The 19986-nt window shown below is 34.0% G+C and overlaps 4 protein-coding genes and 1 pseudogene across 4 annotated transcripts; all 5 read left to right on the top strand.

Annotated features, from left to right (window-relative positions):
• Window positions 1-1390: 1390 nt before the first annotated feature.
• LOC110409874 (anthocyanidin 3-O-glucosyltransferase 5-like) lies at window positions 1391-2809 on the top strand. The gene has a single exon (XM_089782517.1). The coding sequence runs from the start codon at window positions 1391-1393 to the stop codon at window positions 2807-2809; it is 1419 nt and encodes a 472-aa protein (XP_089638643.1).
• Window positions 2810-5969: 3160 nt separating this feature from the next.
• Window positions 5970-7882, top strand: LOC110409893 (anthocyanidin 3-O-glucosyltransferase 5-like). Its single transcript, XM_021419391.2, has one exon. The coding sequence runs from the start codon at window positions 6264-6266 to the stop codon at window positions 7680-7682; it is 1419 nt and encodes a 472-aa protein (XP_021275066.1). The 5' UTR covers window positions 5970-6263; the 3' UTR covers window positions 7683-7882.
• Window positions 7883-10898: 3016 nt separating this feature from the next.
• Window positions 10899-12329, top strand: LOC110409892 (UDP-glycosyltransferase 72E2-like). Its single transcript, XM_021419390.1, has one exon. It carries the CDS (start codon window positions 10899-10901, stop codon window positions 12327-12329), a length of 1431 nt encoding a protein of 476 aa, XP_021275065.1.
• A 2272-nt stretch (window positions 12330-14601) lies between these two features.
• Window positions 14602-16041, top strand: LOC110409894 (UDP-glycosyltransferase 72E1-like). The gene has a single exon (XM_021419392.2). It carries the CDS (start codon window positions 14602-14604, stop codon window positions 16039-16041), a length of 1440 nt encoding a protein of 479 aa, XP_021275067.1.
• A 3436-nt stretch (window positions 16042-19477) lies between these two features.
• The window catches only part of LOC110409891 (UDP-glycosyltransferase 72E1 pseudogene), a 1666-nt pseudogene continuing 1157 nt past the window's right edge, over window positions 19478-19986 (top strand).

The following is a 19986-nucleotide window of genomic DNA, read 5'->3' as shown; positions in this document are numbered from 1 at the left end:
ATGAATGCTACGTTGTTAACAGAAGAGCTCGGCATAGCTGTTCGATCACAAACAATACCATCCAAGGGAGTCGTCGGGAGGGAAGAGGTAGCGACGAAGGTTAGGAAAATATTCGTAGATGAAGAAGGACGGAAGATAAAAGGCATGGTCAAAGAACTAAAACTTGGTGCAGACAAAGCTTGGAGTCATGGCGGTTCATCGTACGAGGCACTGCATGAAATGGTTAAACATGGTCGGAAGAGCCGGCAGTTGACACGTTGATGCAATAGTTTCCATTAATATAACTCTGTTTTATGTTAAAAGTGTTTAACGTCAATTAGAAAGGCAAGATTAATTTATGAAATGAAGTTGTTCTTCCATTCTACCTAAGAATGCATATGCATTTTTTTTAATTCTACCTTCCCTCGATTTCTAGAAACTTCTTTCCATCGATCCTTTCTAAACAGTGTTAATTCCTACCTTCCCTTTAGTTTAATTCATAGGTCAAACCATATTTAAGTTCTATAATAAATCTAATATACTTAATTTTTCAATATTTATTTTTTTAATTTATCAAACAGCACCTTACTTTTTATTCAACGAGAAAATGAAGAAGGGGTGATATTCTAAATACCGCTGAATTGGTAGCCATTGGAAAGGACTTCTTAATCTTCACGGCATTGAGGTGGAACGTGATTCCCATAATGCTGTTAAATGGGTACAGTATATAAGCTCTGGGGAGGGGAAGGGGGGCGATAGTAGGTGCTTATTGGTTTTATTTTCTGTTGCTGGTTTGCCTTGCCTGTTTCATTGAAATGTGGGTTCGGTGCCTGGCTCCTTTGATTGCAACACACTGTTTTTGTCTGTTTTCTTAGTCACTTGTATTGCTTTTGCTTTGGAATTAAATTGGGGAGAGGTTGCCTTAACCTCTGTTGTATTGAATGGGAAATTTTTGATTCATATGTTAACTCTAATATCAAGGATGGGATAAGGTTTTGGTAGACTCTACTCAATGAATGTGGAATGTATATATAATTCTACAAAATTAGTAAAGATCCAGTGTTACTATAAATAATAATGTATTTGACAAATTATGTAAGGAAATAAATTTGAGGTTTATCTTTCTATATACAAGTATTTCGGATTCATTACTTAAAAAAGGACATAAGAAAATCCCCGGATTTGAGTTTAGTTATTTCCATAAATTAGTTTGGATTCATGCATGGCCAGTTGGCCACCAACTATGCCACTGTTCGAGCCGTTGTGTTCTTCCCTTAGCCACTCTTCGATTTTACCATTTAGTTTTCTCTCTATATATAAAGTTCATGCTCCATTTTCGTTTCTTATCTCTCAACTTATTATTCAAAAGGAAGAATTTCTGTTTCTTCTCAATCATTGATAGGTTTTATCTATGGAGTTCTCAAACACAAAGCCTCACGTTGCCTTACTATCCTCCCCGGCTCACCGTACGCCTATGGTTGAGCTGGGAAAACGCCTCGTCACTTACCAAAACGTGAAAGTAACAATCTTTGTCACATCTTTTCTTGGATCTGCAGCAACAATATCACGGATGGTGCAATCTGCTCAATGTGAAAAGCTCTTTGATGTCATCCAACTGCCTCCAGCAGACATTTCTGGCCTTATTAGCCCTGGCCAGATGGGAGTCGCGTCGCTTCCAGCAGTGGTTCGTGTTAGCGAGCCAGCTTTCCGGTCTGCAATATCTGCGTTGGAGACTCCTCCAACTGCTGTCGTTGTTCATGTTTATGCAGTTGATTGCTTAGCGATTGCTGATGACCTTAAGATTCCTAAATTTGTTTACATGAGCTCTCATGCATGGTATCTCGCGTTATTCTTATATGTTCCAATATTAGATAAGAATGCGGGAGGAGAGTTTCGCGATGATGATCAGAAGGAACCATTTGTTCTTCCAGGTTGCACCCCGGTTCGACCAGAAGATTTGCCAGATCCTATGTTGGTCCAAACTAAAAATAATTATCTTGAGCTCATACGTATGGCTACAGTGATTCCAAAGGCTGATGGAATTTTGGTGAATACATGGGAGGAGCTGCAGCCCACAACCCTAGCAGCTCTGAGGGATGATAAGCTCTTGGGAAGTGTTGCCAAGGCACCAATTTTCCCCGTCGGCCCAGTGACCGCAGAAGGAGCTGTCGGATCAAAGAGCGAGCTATCTGAGTGGCTGGACAAGCAGCCAAATGAATCTGTGCTGTATATTTCTTTTGGAAGCATGGGAGTGCTATCACTCGAGCAAATGACAGAACTGGCTTGGGGTTTAGAGTTAAGCCAACAAAGGTTTATTTGGGTAGTGCGTCCACCCACAACAAAAACTGGAATTGGGTCCGATCCCAAGTTTGGGTTCGACGTTAATGAAACGTCGAGTTACTTAGCCGAAGGTTTCATGTCTCGAACCCATGGGAGGGGTCTGGTGGTTCCACAATGGGCTCCGCAGGTGGAAATCTTGAGCCATCCGTCGTGCGGGGGATTTTTCACACATTGTGGGTGGAATTCCGCAATGGAATGTATCAGCAATGGATTGCCAATGATCGCTTGGCCGCTGTACGCTGAGCAAAGAATGAATGCTACGATGTTGACAGAGGAGCTTGGCATAGCTGTTCGATCGAAAACGATACCATCCAAGGGTGTTGTGGGGAGGGAGGAAATCGAGACGATGGTTAAGAAAATATTTGTGGATGAAGAAGGGGGCAAAATAAGAGGCAGAGTCAAGGAGCTAAAACTTAGTGCAGAGAAAGCATGGAGCAAGGGTGGCTCTTCGTACAATGCACTAGCTGAAATGGTGAAACAATGTAACTAAGAACTGAGAAGAGAGTAGTGAACAGAGATGGTCGATAGTCTCCATGATTATGCAATAATTTTACCTTTAATTGCGAGTTCAAATTCTTGTACAAAATAAATAATTTTGTCTTTAATGTACAGATATGCTTTTGATTCTTAGTATTAGTATATCCATTTTTTTTTCTCAATCAATTTTTTATTAATATAAAAACTTATACAAAATAGTAGTCCTGACACAAAAACAGCCAAAAATCTAACAGTAATTTTTTTTAAAAGCAAAAACCTAACAGTAATTGAACATCGAAACTTAAATTATAGTTCAGCACCCTATAAAGAAACATAAAAATTCGATTCAATTTACCACCAAGCATAAAACATTTCTATCTTATCAAATTTAACAAAAAAAATCTACAAAAACATTAAATTCGCAAAAAGCATACAAAGAAGTAATATTCTCAATAAATTTTCTAAAACTATCAAATCTCATTAAACATGTACCATTTATCTTTTTTTTTTAAAGATAAAATGTACCACTTATCTTATGATCTTAACTATTAGTTACGCACCCAAGAGATAATTACTTTCGAATGTAATTAAACAATATGTGATTTCTTTCTAACTCATAATGATGAACTACAACAAGAAGATCAAAAAGTTTGGATTTTGGGATTTTATGCTATCATATGGTCGGTGTGGCTCCATAAAAATGACATGGTGTTTAGGGTGATGCTTTGGGATGTCAACCAAGTGTATGAAGTGGGCAAGTTAAGAGTTGCTATGTAAGCTAAAGCTAGGTGGTTTATTGAGTATGGGACTGTTATTGATACATACAAAAACCCATCTGGGGGGTTGTGATGAGATTGGCAAAAAAGGATAAGATTGTGGAAAGTTGGTGCAAACCAGCACGTGGAGAAATGAAGTTCAATGTCGATGGGTTACCCAAGGGTGAAGCGAGGATTGGTGGGGTTTTGCGAGATGAAAATTAATGGACAGGAATTCTGTTTTCCAAATCCACTGGGGTTGGAGACTCTAGCCTTACTGAAGTTAGAGCAATAAGAGAAGCGTTCCTTATTTTCTTAGCGTCTAAGTGGGCCACTTCTCACTCGTTAGTGATCAAAGCAACCCAAAAAATGCTGTGAAATGGGTAAATAAACCGGGATGAGCCCCTTGGAAGTTCTGGAGGTGGATCTTGCCTATTGAAAAGCTTAAGAAGGGGGTTAACAAATGGAGGTCAACCACATTTTTAGTGAAAAGAATCAACTCGTCAACAGCCTAGCAAAGGAGGGGTCAAACGCACAATTGATCTCCTTAACGTTAATGATAATGAGGAATGAGAGGAGGTATGTGAGGTCTCAAGAACTGTTTTTGACGACCTTTGGTGAAGGGACACAAGGTTCATGGTAGTGCTTTGTTGGGATTACAGCAATACTTCCTCTTCTCCTTCAATGCGTTGTTTATAAGTTGCTGCATCAATGTGCTGGAGTAGCCTCGTTTGTGCTTTTTCTGGGTGCTGTGATGAGTTTTTCAGCTGAGGTTCTTTATTGGGAGTCGAGGAGCAATTTCGAAATTGTTCTTTTCTTTTCCTGGATTTTTGGGATACCCGCCCCTTCTGTGGGGGTCCTGTTGAAGGAGGTTGCTTATGCAAGAAGGAGCTTCTTTTGGTGGAATTTGGCCACTTAGGTGATCTCTTGTGCTTTTATTCTCTCGTGCATGTACAGGGTAAGAATATGAGGTGGTTTGATCTGATGTATTTTGCCTTGAGTTTGTCAGTAGGAAGTGACAAATATGGAAGAAAAGGACAAAACGGCGAATGAATTTTTGTGAAAAAGTTTTCTGATTCATTGCAGAGAAAACAATGCCTTTCACAGTCTTATATACATTGGGCAATAACTAATTAATTAAGTACAAAGGCTAATTGTATAGAGTAACTAACTAACTACTTCAATTAATTTTTAAATCTTAGTTAGTTAAACAGTATATTTCATTTAAGTAATGCTTAATATTTTATAATATAATATGATTACAGATAATATAATTGTAAGAAAAATAACGTAACGGTGTTTAATATATAAGTAAAATAATGATTAAAATGTAAAAAAAATATTATAACGTTTGATTTATAAGTATTTTATTGAAAACGTAATGTTAATTTTTAAAATTATTTTTATTTATTAAAATATAAATTTAATATATTTATATTTTTTATTATTAAATTTTATATAATATCATCTCTTAAATATATTTTTAATATTATCTATTTTATTTTTATTTTTATTATATTTTTTATATTTTGTTTTTATTTCTTTAATATCATTTTTAATAGTATATATTTTATTTTAATTTTTTTTACTTATTTTATTTTATTTTTTAATTTTTATATTATTTTTTATTTTAATTATAACATTACAAAATATTTTTAACAAAGTAATAAAGTTGAAAGGTAAAAATATCTTCAATAATATTACAATGTGCAATGTAATGTAATTATATTTTTTTTATTGTAATTACATTATATCTTTTGACTGTAATGTAATTTTATTATAATTTTAAATTATAGTGATTTATTATAAAATAAATACTACAATGTATTTTAATTGTATATATTGTAAGAAATGTGTTCTTACTTTTCTTATACAAAACACTACGTTAGTGTAGGTGCTGCGTATCTTTTATGCTCAGCTTCCTTCTCGTTGGCCGGAGCTTCATTCTGTTCTTCTTCTTCTCTTCTCTTCCCTTTGGGCCTTGATAATTTCTGGACTTATTTCTTGAATTCTTTTTGGCAGGAAGGTTTACTGCAGGCAATAGAGTCCACGGACTCCAACTCTTTGGGATAGATTTTTGGGTACTTATTTTGGTGCAACGAGTCAAAGGTGTTACTTCCGGACTGTGAAAATAACATACCTGAATCTTGGTTGTATCCGAGCCAGATGAGAACCATCACTGAATTTTCACAACAAACAATGATGAACTAAAGACTTACCAAGCAACTTTAATTGACATTAATTTTTGTGAAATTAGAATCTTGTGTTCCATGAGGATTGAAGAAAATTCCAATTGATAGTGCAAATCAGCAAACGGAACTTTTCGTACCCGTGGGCAGTGGGGTAGCTACAATTTAAAAGACTTCAGCAGCCTCTAGTACGAGGAGTAAACGTCGCTGAAATGACAGCCAATTAGGAGGGAACAGTCAGGGAAGGAAGGGTACTATCAGATAAGAATTCTCCACCACTAGCTCCAATTTCATCAGAAAATTTTGATTGATCATCAAACCAGTCCCATACACACGTCCAAAGATGGGAAGTGAAAAAGGCATCATGATACAATTGAGATGGGCATGCTTCAGATTCAACTTTATGATTATAGTTCTTTTTTTTATGCTACTTTTAAGATTTAAGATAAGATTTCGGTCTTTCCTTTTAGCCTTTTAATTTCCCATTTTTCTTTTATCCTCTTGCTTTGCTTTAGTTTCAGATATGGAGGGCGGAAACGCTAAGGCTCACGCTGTGCTACTATCAAGTCCTGGCCTAGGCCACCTTATCCCAGTCCTGGAGCTTGGAAAGCTCCTGGTGACTGTCAATAATTTCAAGGTTACAATCTTTGTTGTTTCCTTTCTGCCATCAGCAGCAGAATCACAGGTCCTCCAATCCTTCGTGAGCCCGGAGCTCTGTGAAGTCATCAGGCTCCCACCAGCCAATATCTCCGACCTTGTTGATGCTGACGCTGCTGTGGTTACACGAATAGCAGTTCTAATGCGTGAAATTAGGCCAGCTCTTTCATCTGCAATCTCTGGTTTGAAATACCCTCCAACTGTTCTTATAGTTGATTTCTTCGGAACTGAATCTTTAGGGTTTGCTGATGACTTTAAGATTCCAAAGTTTGTTTTCATCCCCACGCATGCATGGTGTCTCGCACTGACTATATATCTTCCAAGATTAGATGAGGTGGTGAAAGGAGAGTATGTTGATGAGAAAGAAGCTCTGTTTATCCCTGGATGCAGGCCAGTTCAACCTGAAGATGTAGTCGATCCAATGATGTGCCGATCAGATCAACAATATGCAGAGTACGTACATTTGGGCATGAATATTCTAATGGCTGATGGGATTTTGGTTAACACATGGGAGGAACTGGAGCCTGAAACACTTGCTTCTTTGAGGGAAAATAAGCTCTTGGGTCGTATCAGCAAGGTGCCAATCTATCCAGTTGGGCCAATAATAAGGCCGATCGGAGCAGTTGATCACTCATGCAAAAAGCTATTATTTGATTGGTTAGACAAGCAACCGAGTGAATCTGTGCTTTTTGTATCGTTTGGGAGTGGAGGGATGGTGTCAAACGAGCAAATGAGGGAGTTGGCATGGGGTTTAGAGCTAAGCCGACAGAGGTTCATTTGGGTGGTTCGAACACCAGCTGTAAAATCCGGTGACGGCTCATTTTTCACTTTTGATAGTGGCAGCAGCAATGACATACTAAGCTATTTGCCAGAAGGATTCATGGGCCGGACCCAAAATCTGGGGTTGGTAGTCTCAGATTGGGCTCCACAAGTTGAAATTTTAAGCCACCCATCAGTGGGAGGATTTCTCACGCACTGTGGCTGGAACTCAACCTTAGAAAGTATCATGAATGGGGTGCCGATGATCGCTTGGCCCTTGTACGCAGAGCAGAAAATGAATGCTACAATGTTGGCAGAGGAGCTGAGAATAGCTGTGCGAGAGAAAATACTGCCATCAAAGGGAATTGTGGGGAGGGAGGAGATAAAGATGTTGGTGAAAAGGATAATGGTGGATGATGAAGGTCTTGCAATGAAGGCTAGGGTCAAGGAGCTGAAATTGAGCGCAGAAAGAGCTTGGTCTAGGAATGGTTCTTCTTTGAAAGCATTGGCTCAAGCAATGCGTTAATCTTTTCTCTATCATTTATATTGTATTTAGTCGTGTCTCTTAAAAACAAAAAAAAAAATTATAGTATTACTATTATATGTGTGTGAAATTGTGAAGATTGTAATTTCTTATGGTGTGATGCCAATCTTTTTATTTATGTAGATTGCAAGAAATGATATTGTTTTTAATGATGAAAATCTTTTATTTTTGATTAAATCAAGGTTTATGCTTTTTGAATAAAAGCATTTAAAAACAACAATAAGAAAATTTGGGTGATAGATAAAATAGTGAAACCGCAAATATAATAATTATATTTCTATCAATCACAAAGTGGTAAATCGGATTTTTGAAATTCAACAAATATATATGTCTTCAATGTTTATATGAACAAAATTATAAAATTTAAAAAAAATAAAAAAATTTTAAAGTTTTTGGAGAGGGAGCAGGGGCCCTACTGGACCCTCTCCCATCGACCTCCGCTATATATATGGTTCTATTTTTGGAAGTTTCTTTGGCTCTCTTTGAATATAAGACTCAAACTTTGGATTTGATGGTCATTAAGATTGCTATTTAGGTATTTTGTTCATCGTTTTGGATTGAGAAAAAATTCTCTTATTGTTGAATTAATTGAGGACGAGGGGGTAGAAAGGTTGGAAATTAAACTATTTTAAGAAAACTAGCAAAAATTAGATGAAAAGTACAAACCTTGTTATGAGATATTAAAAGAACTACAACTAGGTAAGGTACTTAGTTTATACTATTTTATATAATTATAATACTCACTCAATTTTGCTTCTTAAGTTTTTATTGTTGTGTACATATTTTATTTAATACTACACGCAATTATCATACAACAAATTTTAATGCCATGTTATTTTTAAAAATAAAGATTTGTACATACATACATACATACATTCATAAAAAGTAAAGGCTTGTACCAAAAAATTTAAAAATTAATGCATGGAAAATCAAGAAAAATTCAACTTTGATACATATATCAAGGGGGAAATTAATTTAGTGGACAAGTGGGTAGAAAAGTTCAAATTAAACAAGTTTCTAAAACCTAACTACAACCAGATGAAAGGTACTAGTGAACGAATGGTTTATTAAATGAAATTGATAACTTGACAAAAAAGATGGGTGATATTGTTTTTGTGCATGCTCTTGGAGGAGGTTTGTGTTTTCGCTAGCTAAATTTGGCATAGATCTAAGACATTTCATACGTAGTGGTAATTATTTACTGTTTTGAATATAATTTAAAGTGAAATTGTACCTTTATTTGACTGAGAAAAAGAAGGTGTGGGATTTGCACACATTTTAATGCCAATTTGTATTAAGAATTTCAGGGGAAGAGGAAGTTCTAAATGTTGTATACTATACTATAGTCTTTCGAGTTTAGGGTTTAGACTTTATTTTCAACTTTTAATTGCCCCATGGCACCACCCCCACCAATGCTAGCTTGGAACATAACCTAGAAAGATTATTAAGGAAAAATTAGTAATTATACGGTGTGATTAATTAGATTGATGATGCAATGCATGCGGATTCGATATATTTCAGTGACTGCTGGAATGAAGGATTGAGATTATAAGTCATTGCCAAGGAATTTAGAGATTAATGCTTTAATTGGCTATTTTGCATGCATGTATTTATTAGGGGTGAGCAAAGCCAAACTTGATTAATTATCCACCCAAACTAAATGTAATTTGGATAAAATGGTTCGATTTAATTGGTCTAAAACGTTTAATTCAATTGATTTTTCTGTCGGTTTTCAATTTTAAAATTTTTAAACCAATTCACTCAAAAAATCAAATTAATTTTTTATATATATATTAATATATGTAATTTTTTTATTTATATTAAAAAAAATTGATAATAAACTTGATTAATAATATACTTAAAATATATGAGTTTATTATTTGTACGTGTTTGAATTATAATCATAACAATTTAATTTTAATTATATATACTTATTTATAAATCTATATTAATATGAAATTACAAGTTATATGTTTCAAATAATATAACTTATATGTTAATATTATAATATATGATAGTAATATCCTAGATATTTATATGTTATAATTATTACACCTTAATAATATTTCACAATATAAAATGTTATGAATATATATATATATATAATTGTATAAATATTATATATATATATATAATTTATACATAAGTATTACTATAACTTATAATAAACTTTATTTATATCATTACACTTAATAACTTTATTAGTTATCACCTTAGTTTTTATAATATATTATTTATAATTAGTTATTATTTATACAAATTTTGATATAAAACAATATAACATATAAATTATGTCATTAATTTCATATATACATAATAAAGTAATATATTAGATATATACATATATTTAATTTATACATAAGCATTACTATAACTTATAATAGATTTTATTTATATGATTACACTTAATAATTTTATTAGTTATTGTCTTAATTTTTATAACTTATTGTTTATAATTTATTATTATTTATACACATAAAAATTAAAATATTATAATATATAAGTTGTGTCATTAATTTTATATATATAATAAAATAATATTATATATATACATATATTTAATTTATACATAATTTGTATATTTTATAATTATGGATGAAGTTTATAAGTTTTAATATTATAATTGTAAAAAAATGATAAAATTTTAATTCATTGATCTAAAACCAAATCGATTGAACCAATTTTATATTTATTCGATTTAGTCTTTCTTTAAATTTGATTGGTTTGATCTTCCTTTATATTTGATCGATTTTCTAAAAATATTTAATATATTTAGTTTTTAGATATGATGGACCAACTACCCAATACATTCATTTACTCACCCATAATATTTACTACTATTATGTGGAAAGATTAGTCACGAAATTTTTCACCTAAATAACATAAAATTAAATTTTAAAATATGCGGTCTATATCTTTGTTAAAGTCAAAGTTAAAGTACAAATCGGTGCGTCGATAGGGTACCTTATAAACCAAAGATGATGGATTGCTGCAAGCCAGCCAAGGATGATAAAATTTTCCCAGATTCTTTTCCTTAAATTGTGTCAATTACCATTAATTCAAAATATTCCCTAATGAAAGAAATGATATTTAGGAAACATGCAATAGATACCATGATTTTTTCTATAAATTAACGTCTACCAGATTCAGGCTTGATCAAGTTCAAGACAAACCAGCAACCCACAATTCTTCTCAGCCATGGCCATGACAAAGGTCAAGAAGCCTCACGCTGCCCTGCTCGCCAGCCCTGGCATGGGACATCTCATTCCTGTCCTTGAGCTTGGCAAACGAATGGTTACTCACCATGATTTTCTTGTAACAGTCTTCGTTGTTGCAAGTGATCCTGCCTCAACTTCCCTTCTCAACTCACCAACCCCAAATGATGATCTTGGCATTGTTGCACTCCCATCTGTGGATATCTCCGGCCTAGTCGACCCCAAAGCCCCTCTCGTCGCGAAACTGCTCGTGCTCATGCGGGAGTCCTTGCCAAGCCTCAGGTCTTCGATTGCTGCCATGAAGTGTCGCCCGACAGCTTTGGTTGTGGACTTGTTCGGAACTGATGCTTTTGCAATAGCCAACGAGTTTGGAATGCTTAGGTACGTGTTCGACACCACCACTGCATGGTTCCTCGCCGTCGCGTTACATTCATCCAGCATCGGTAAAAATGTAATCTGGGAGGAACATGTTAAGAGCCAAAAGCCATTAAAAGTTCCTGGTTGCAAGTCGCTTCGATTTGAGGATACCCTTGAATCTTTTCTCAACATTGATAGGTTTGATGGGTCTCAATTTCTGGGAACTGAGATGACAAAGACCGATGGGATCTTGATTAATACTTGGGAGGATCTTGAGTCAACAACCGTTAAAGCACTTCGTGATAATAACTTCTTGGGGAGAGTCGTTAAGGTCCCCATTTATCCTGTTGGTCCACTGATCAGGAAGGATAGAAAGCAGGTTTTAGATAAAGAAGTAAAGATTTGGCTTGACAAGCAACCCACCGAATCAGTTATTTATGTCTCGTTTGGAAGTGGAGGGACTTTATCAGCCAAACAAATAATAGAGTTGGCTTGGGGTTTAGAGCAAAGCAGGCAAAGATTTATTTGGGTGGTTCGTCCTCCATCAGAGAATGCACTTGGGACCTATTTCACCATAGGGAAAAACGACGGGGATGGCATGCCGGATTACTTGCCTGAAGGGTTCTTCACTCGAACCAAGGACATTGGTTTGGTGATCCCAATGTGGGCACCTCAAGCACAGATCCTGAGTCATCCATCAGTGGGTGGATTTTTATCCCATTGCGGTTGGAATTCAACTTTGGAGAGCATTTTAAATGGGGTACCAATGATCGCGTGGCCGCTTTATGCAGAGCAAAAAATGAACGCTGCATTGCTGACGGAGGAGTTTGGGATTGCTGTTCGACCCAAGTTGTCACAGACTGATGAAATTGTTGAGAGGGATGAGATAGCGACGATGGTGAAAATGATCATGGTGGACAATGAGGAAGGGCATGCAATGAGGACCAGAGTCAAGGAACTAAACAGCAGTGCAGAAAAGGCTTTGAGCAAGGGCGGTTCCTCTTACAATTCATTGTCCCAAATCGCCAAAGATTGCTTGCAGCGCCTCCAAGCGTAAACATTAGGGTGCTTAATATAGTAAGCGGAAGCATGAGCTTCCCAGCTCCTACACAGTGCAAGCAATTAAAATAAAAGGAAAAGCTTTTAATATCTTTCGAGACACATATCTTTGAAGAAAAAAGTTGTAAGATTCAATGATAAAAGAAGCTCCATTAGGGCAAAAGGATTGCTTATGGTCACTATTTAAAGCCCCTGGAGTTATTTCTGTACTTAATGTATTTGTGTTCATAGAATTTAAGTTTCTTGAAGAAGTGGGGGTCAAAAGTTGCTGTATGTTACAAAAAGTAAAAAATCAATCATAATTGGCTAAAAATGAGTAAATGTTTGAAATGTAAGAACAATTATAACATAAATAGATAACATAAAAATAAAATCATGTATTTTATTAATTAAAATTTTTACATATTTGATTTATAATTTTTAAAAAATAGCTAGGTATATATATAATCAATTTGTTTTGTTAATTTGAGTTCAACTCAAGTTAAAAATTAATTAAATAAATTTTAAATTTTTGTACTATTATAAATAAAGAAAAAATTTGATTTTGTTTTTTATATTATTTTATTTCAATATAATGCAAGTTATTTATCTAAATTTAACTTTAAGTATAAATTTTTTTTATTTTTTTTATAGAATGAGAATTCAAAGTTAATTTTTGCAAAGAAAATAAATTAATATACATATTCTATGATAAAAAAATCAACTAAGAAAATATTTATATATATTTTTTAACACTATGAATATTTTATATTTAAATATTTAACTTCATAAGTATATCTATCATCTACTTAAAAGATTTGCATTTTTTAATTTTTTTTCAATTTAATCTCTCAACATTTCAATTTTATTTGAATTTAGTTATTATATTATATATTTTTATTCAATTTAATTCTTATGATATGATAAAAAAAATATTTAAGAAAAGTTTTGACATGCCTCGTGGCACTACTATGTTATCATGTTACTGTCACATCATCATAATAGTGTCACATGGTATTGTTACGTAATCACGTTGATACCATATGATATATTATATCAACAAAATGTGCAACATCAGCGTTAATATAATTATTTTAAAAATAAAATTAAATATTGTTAGAAAGAGAGATTAAATTGAAAAATTTTTTAAAATCAAAAAAATAAATTACTTCTATTTTGAATATATAAATTAAATAAAATAAAATATATAAATACAAAATCTTGATGACTATTTTTACTCACTTGAAATCCTAGATAAAATTTTAGGTCTGTGTCCGCAGTATATATAGGTCCCTTTTACAATACTTTCTTACTTGGCGATTGGGGTAGGAGAAGGCAGGCTTCGCAAAGCTGTCGAATTGGGCCTTAGGAAAGAATTTTGAAAGTTTTCCATCATCGTCATCGGAATAAGACAGATTGAAGCCTTTCCAAAAAAAAAAAAACACAGATTGAAGACATGGCAGCTGCTGGAAAGGAATCCAGTGCTGGGAACTTATGGTGGGATTGCATTATATGTTGATGGGGTTTGCAAGTAAAGCTAAATTTTTATACTAATATTCTTGTAATGAAAATTTGGAAATATCCATTGTAATATACCTTTACTTATTGTTTATAGCTAGTTTAGTAGCCATGTGAGAACAGTAATATATACGTAACCCATCGATCGATGACAGATGAGACTCTGTTTGATTAAGAGTAAATTAATGTTTCAAGATTTAATTTTTATTTCCATGCACAAGTTGAAATGCTTGTGAATTGTTGATTGTCTGCCTCCTCCTTTTTTGTTATTTAAATCATAATTATATATATCAACATGTCAGTTGACTGCCTGATCCAATCAAGAACAAGCCATATGCCAAGTTATTAGTTACTCTATATATTACCCGACACAGCGCCCTAAACAATCTCTGTTTAGTTATTCTTATCCCCTCTTCCTGTTTTTTTTTTTTCTTAAATCTATAGAACTTGCTTTGAGTTGGATTAGAGTTTTGGAGCTTATTGGCAAAAGGAGACCCCCTCATCCTTGACCTGATGAAAAAACAAAGGTTTCAATGGTGGGCGTGAATTAATCAATACCCAAATTGCAGAATTAACGCTTGCTCGATAGAAAGTTTAAAAAATTTCTCCATTTTCAACCTTGCAATGTGGTCCTTGTAGATTTAATATATGCGGATGACAAATTAGAAAGCAACTGCCAATGCAACAATTTTGCTTATAAATATCCAAGCAATGTTACTCCTTCATCACAAAACATTAGAAAACCTTATTTCTAAAAGCTCTTAGATATCATCATGCAAACCACAAAACCGCACGTAGCCCTGTTGGCAAGCCCTGGTTTGGGCCACCTGATCCCTGTGCTCGAGCTTGGCAAGCGCCTGGTTACCCACCATAACTTCCGAATCACAATCTTTGTCTTGGCATCTGAAACATCAACCGCACAAAACCAACTTCTTGAACCATCCAACATGGACGTTCTTAACATTGTTTCCCTCCCATCAGCAGATATCTCTACCAAAGTCGATCCAGGTGCACACATGGTAACCAAAATAGCCGTCATAATGCGCGAGTCCTTGCCAGGCCTGCGTTCCGCTGTAGCTGCAATGAAGTCTCGCCCATCAGCTTTGATTGTGGATTTGTTCGGGACTGAAGCTTTACCTGTTGCCGATGAATTCAGGATGTTGAAGTACGTTTTCATTGCTTCCAATGCATGGTTTCTTGGAATCACTGTTTACGCTCCAACCGTTGAAAAAATGGTGGATGAGCAGCACGTTAAGCAGCAAAAGCCTCTGAAGATTCCAGGGTGCAAACCGGTTCGGTTTGAGGATACCCTGGAAGCTTATCTGAACCGAAATGATCAATTATATGGAGAATATGCACGTGTAGGGCTTGAAATTCCAGAAGCTGATGGGATTTTGGTGAACACTTTTGAGGACCTGGAGCCCGCAACGCTTAGATCCTTGACAGATGCAGAGCTGTTGGGCCGGGTTGCTAAAGTACCCGTATATCCAATTGGTCCGGTTGTGAGACCGGTTGGACCCCTGGTTTTAGCTGACCCGGTCTTGGATTGGCTAGACAAGCAGCCTAGTCAATCAGTGATTTATGCCTCGTTTGGAAGTGGAGGTACTTTGTCAGCCAAGCAAATGACTGAGATCGCTTGGGGCTTGGAACAAAGCCAACAAAGATTTATTTGGGTGGTTCGTCCTCCCGTTGAGAACGATGCATCCGGGACTTTTTTCACTGTTGGAAACGATTTGGATGGTACCCCGGATTACTTACCCGAAGGGTTTCTGACCCGGACCCATGATAGAGGACTACTGCTCCCAATGTGGGCTCCACAAACAGATATTTTGGCCCATCCATCAGTTGGTGGATTCCTGTCACATTGCGGATGGAATTCAACCATGGAAAGTCTAATCAACGGGGTACCTCTTATTGCTTGGCCGCTCTACGCGGAGCAAAAAATGAATGCCACAATGCTGACGGAAGAGCTTGGCTTGGCAGTCAGGCCAAAGGTGTCGACTTCAAGCAGGATAGTGGAGGGGAAAGAGTTGGAGATGGTGGTGAGAAAGATCATGGTAGACAAGGATGGACAGCAGATAAGAGATAGAGCCAAGGAATTAAAACATATTGCACAAAAGGCCTTGAGCAAGGGTGGTTCTTCTTGTACTTCACTTTCCCAAGTTGCCAAAGAGATTGAGATGAGCCTCAAAGCAAAGGCTCAAGGTGCTTAATTAGTTCCGAATCAAGGCTCTTGGTGTATAATACTTGTTATCATTTGCATTATTGCCTTTTCATGGATGTATGATCTTGTGCTTTTTGTTTATGTGATGAAGACGTACGAAGCTTTGAGTTAAATAAAAAGCTGAATATTTTGTAAGGAAGAATCGTGAATTAGTTATGCAAAGCTATTTTTTGTCAGATGTTGCATAGGGAATCTTAGCATTTCCCTCCAAATTGTAGACAAGAAAATACGAAAAGATCAAATAAATGATCGATAATTTAAAAATCTAAAAGACTGATAGTTTGGCCTAACTTAGTACATAATATTCGGCCCGTCGTAGGCAGAGGTGGAGGGAAGAGAGTTAGTAAGGTTCTAGTCCCTCAAAAATTTTAAAATTTAATTTTTTTAAAAAAAAATTATAATTTTACTCTTTATTTTTAAAAAAAATTTATAATTTAAAGCTTACAAATATTAAATTTCTTATTTTCAATTTTTCAAACATAAAATACTAACTCTATCATTGATCGTAAGTGTATATTCAATCCCAACAAGCCTAAAGTTCTTCTAATCTAGGTGAGCATGGTTTGAATGGACGGTTTTTATGTTAAGATCAATGGGAATCACCCATGTGAGTTGGTGCGTGGTTTCATAAAAACAATCATTTGTGGTTCGAGCTTGACTTTAAATTTTATAATTTTAAAAAAATTTAATCAATAATTAAAGCACATATATATTCTATCAACATAAATGAAAATAATAATAATATATCAAATTGAAAAATAGTACAAAAAATCATATATTCACATTACAATTCACATTATAATTCATTTATACATTTATTACTAAGTTTTTATAACTTTTAAAATCTTAGTGTGTAGCTAAGCGTTATTGGTAGATTTTTTGATTATTTATTTATTTATTATTTGTATTAGATGTAAACGATTTAAGTAAGTAAAGCTTTAGCTTAATATGGAAAAAATCTTTAGAATAAATATTTTTTTATGAGTTTAAGTCTTACAATTTACCAATATTTACTTGAAGGGTTTGCTTTGCTTTTAATGTGTTAATTAGTTTTAAAAGAGTAACAATCACCGAAATAATTTTAAATGTTATCTCAAATTCAAATATTAACATTAAATTAATATATAATGGATTAAATAATAAAAAAAATTAACCTTCTTTATTTACGATACGTAATTTAACAGATACATGTATATAAAATTAATAGTTGATACATCACGTAAAGCGAATTCTACTAATTAATTATACAACTTTCTTAGCAATGATATGACATTTTCAACAATTTAATATTGTTCGTAACTGAATTGAATTAACTAGGCAAAGTCAACAGATAGAGCCAAAACATAACTATTGTATTCAAACGCAAATTACATAATATGGATGTAACAAATTGGTTTCTGTCACAAACATCTATCGACATTGTCTCTGATGTTTGAAGATTTCAAAAACACGATAAGATAAATTAATTACACCACCCTTCGTTCTATTCGAATAAAGATGTATTAACGGTAAAAATTTGAAAAGATATAGTAATAATAATTTTAAATCTTATTGCCAAACATATATATTTACAAGTACAAAAGTCAAATATTTATTCATCTATTTATTAATAATATTAACTTTTTTGAGTCAATTTTGGACCGTCCATTCGCAATTGGCAAGGCATAAACAAAGTATTTTTTGAAGGTGAAGCTGGCTATATGGGATTTTTATTTTTTGTCAACAAGCGAAAATAGTCCAAAGTCGGCTGCTCTGTGTTGTCCTGTTCCGGCTCATTATTATATTAATTAAGAGCCACTGGCATAGGTTTGAATATTGACCACCACTACACTGACATTTAACGATTTTTAATTTGGAGTCAGAATTTTATATTTAAGAGAAGGACAACAAAAAATTTAATATTTATAAAAATAAAATTATAATTTTTTAAAAAAATGAAGAGTTAAATTAAAAAAATTAAAAAAATATTAAAATTTAAAATTTTAGAAGGGCGAGACCCATACTAAGCCCCCGCCCTTTCCTCCAATGTTATATCTCTCCTAATAAATATAATTAATATTTAATTATTTTTTTGTAAAGCGTTTTTGCCAATAATTAGTACTCCTAGAACATTTTTTAGGTTATATAAAATAATAGTTATAAGTAATATTTTGTATTAATTATAGTAATTGACACTTTATTTGATGAATTTCAATTTATTAGAAGAAGATGAATATTATTTATTATGGCCATAAAATTTAATTTTAAAATTCTAACTAATTATCCTAAAATTTAAAATCTTAATGTCTCTATCAATTTTAGAACTACAAAGTCTTAAGAATACTTGTAAATGTTAAAATCTATACATACATACATATATATAAATACATATATATATTAAGAGTTAAGAAAAATTAATTAACGGAAAATATGTAACGGAAAATTAATTAGTGAATTTTAAAACATGTACCTAAGCTAAAACTAGATGAAAAGTAGGAGTTTTATTATGAGATATTAATAATGGATCCTTCAATAGGGGCGACGGCCCGCAAACTGTAGTGCCACCACGCGATCGTGGTGCGTGATGCTAACGCAATTGACAATTGTGTACATATTTTATTTTGAACTACACGCAATTATGATGCAAATTATAGAGCAAATTTTATACCCATGGAATTATATTGTACAAATCATAATACAAATTTTAATGCCTTGTTGCTTGTAACAAATTATATATATATGGCGTAATTTATTAGAATATTTGGAGAAAAGAGGAAAAAAAGACATATAGTTCTCTATAATGGAGTTAAGAAGGTTAAGAGGACGTTGCTGCCCTTGTGTTTATCCAAGTAAGCTGAAAAAAGGTGCTTTGAGAAGATGGGTGGGGGCAAGGGGAAATTAGCTTTGCATCATATGTTTCGCGAATGCGAAGCTTTAGGAACAGAAATACTATGTCTCATTTGGCGTTTTCTTTAATATTTTACTTTGTAATTGTACTTTATATGTTTATTTTTTATTTTTTTTAATTTTTAGTGCCACAAGTTTATTTTTTTTATTTTTTTCAAAATTTTTAATGTCACATGTTTATGTTTTTATTTTTAAAAAATTTTTTACTCCGACACGAAATTAAGTAGAAAATTTTCTATTCAAACATTACCATATATTTTGTTATGCTCTCCTTATTCTCATTTTATTTGTTCGTTTTTTTAAATATTAGTTGTCATTTTTTTCATTTATTATATTAAAAGTATGAGCTATAAATTTTATGTAGTACTTAAAATATATAATTAAATATATCAAAATCAATTTGTTTAAAAAAAACTCCATAAAAACCAATGATGAAGAATATGAGAGGAAGAGAGAAGAAAGAAACTCGCTGCTTTAACAAATAGCCTTGCACCGCCTTTCTAGGCACTTGGCTTGTAAACTTATCCCCCTAAGCCCCATCTTGTTTCTCTTTCCTTTAATCCAAAGGCAGCTCTCAGCAAACCTGCAGCATCCATGCAAGGCACAAAGCCTCATGTAGCCCTCCTTGCAAGCCCTGGCATGGGACACTTGATCCCCGTCCTTGAGCTTGCCAAGCGCCTTATCTCCCATCACAGCTTCAAAGTTACCGTCTTTGTTGTGGCAGCCGATCATGCCTCGATCACACACTCCCAACTCCTCCAATCACCAGACCCTAATCTCCTCGATATCGTTTTGCTCCCTTTTGTTGACCTCTCCAAACTAGTTGAACCCGATGCATCATTAGCAACAAAACTAGTGATATTGATGCTGGAGTCTGTTCCATTTCTCCGATCCGAAATCTCTAAGATGGAGGTTAGACCGACGGCTCTAGTTGTCGACTTGTTTGGAACTGATGCTTTGGAGATTGCGGATGAATTCAATATGTTAAAATACGTGTTCATAGCTTCTAACGCATTCTTTTCTGCGGTTGTGCTATATAGTCCGGAGA

Source organism: Theobroma umbraticum, unplaced genomic scaffold (assembly GCF_002168275.2).
Source record: "Theobroma umbraticum cultivar Fairchild unplaced genomic scaffold, ASM216827v3 scaffold_44.0, whole genome shotgun sequence".
In the NCBI taxonomy this organism is placed as follows: Eukaryota; Viridiplantae; Streptophyta; class Magnoliopsida; order Malvales; family Malvaceae; genus Theobroma; species Theobroma umbraticum.
This window is presented reverse-complemented; position numbering and strand designations above follow the sequence as displayed.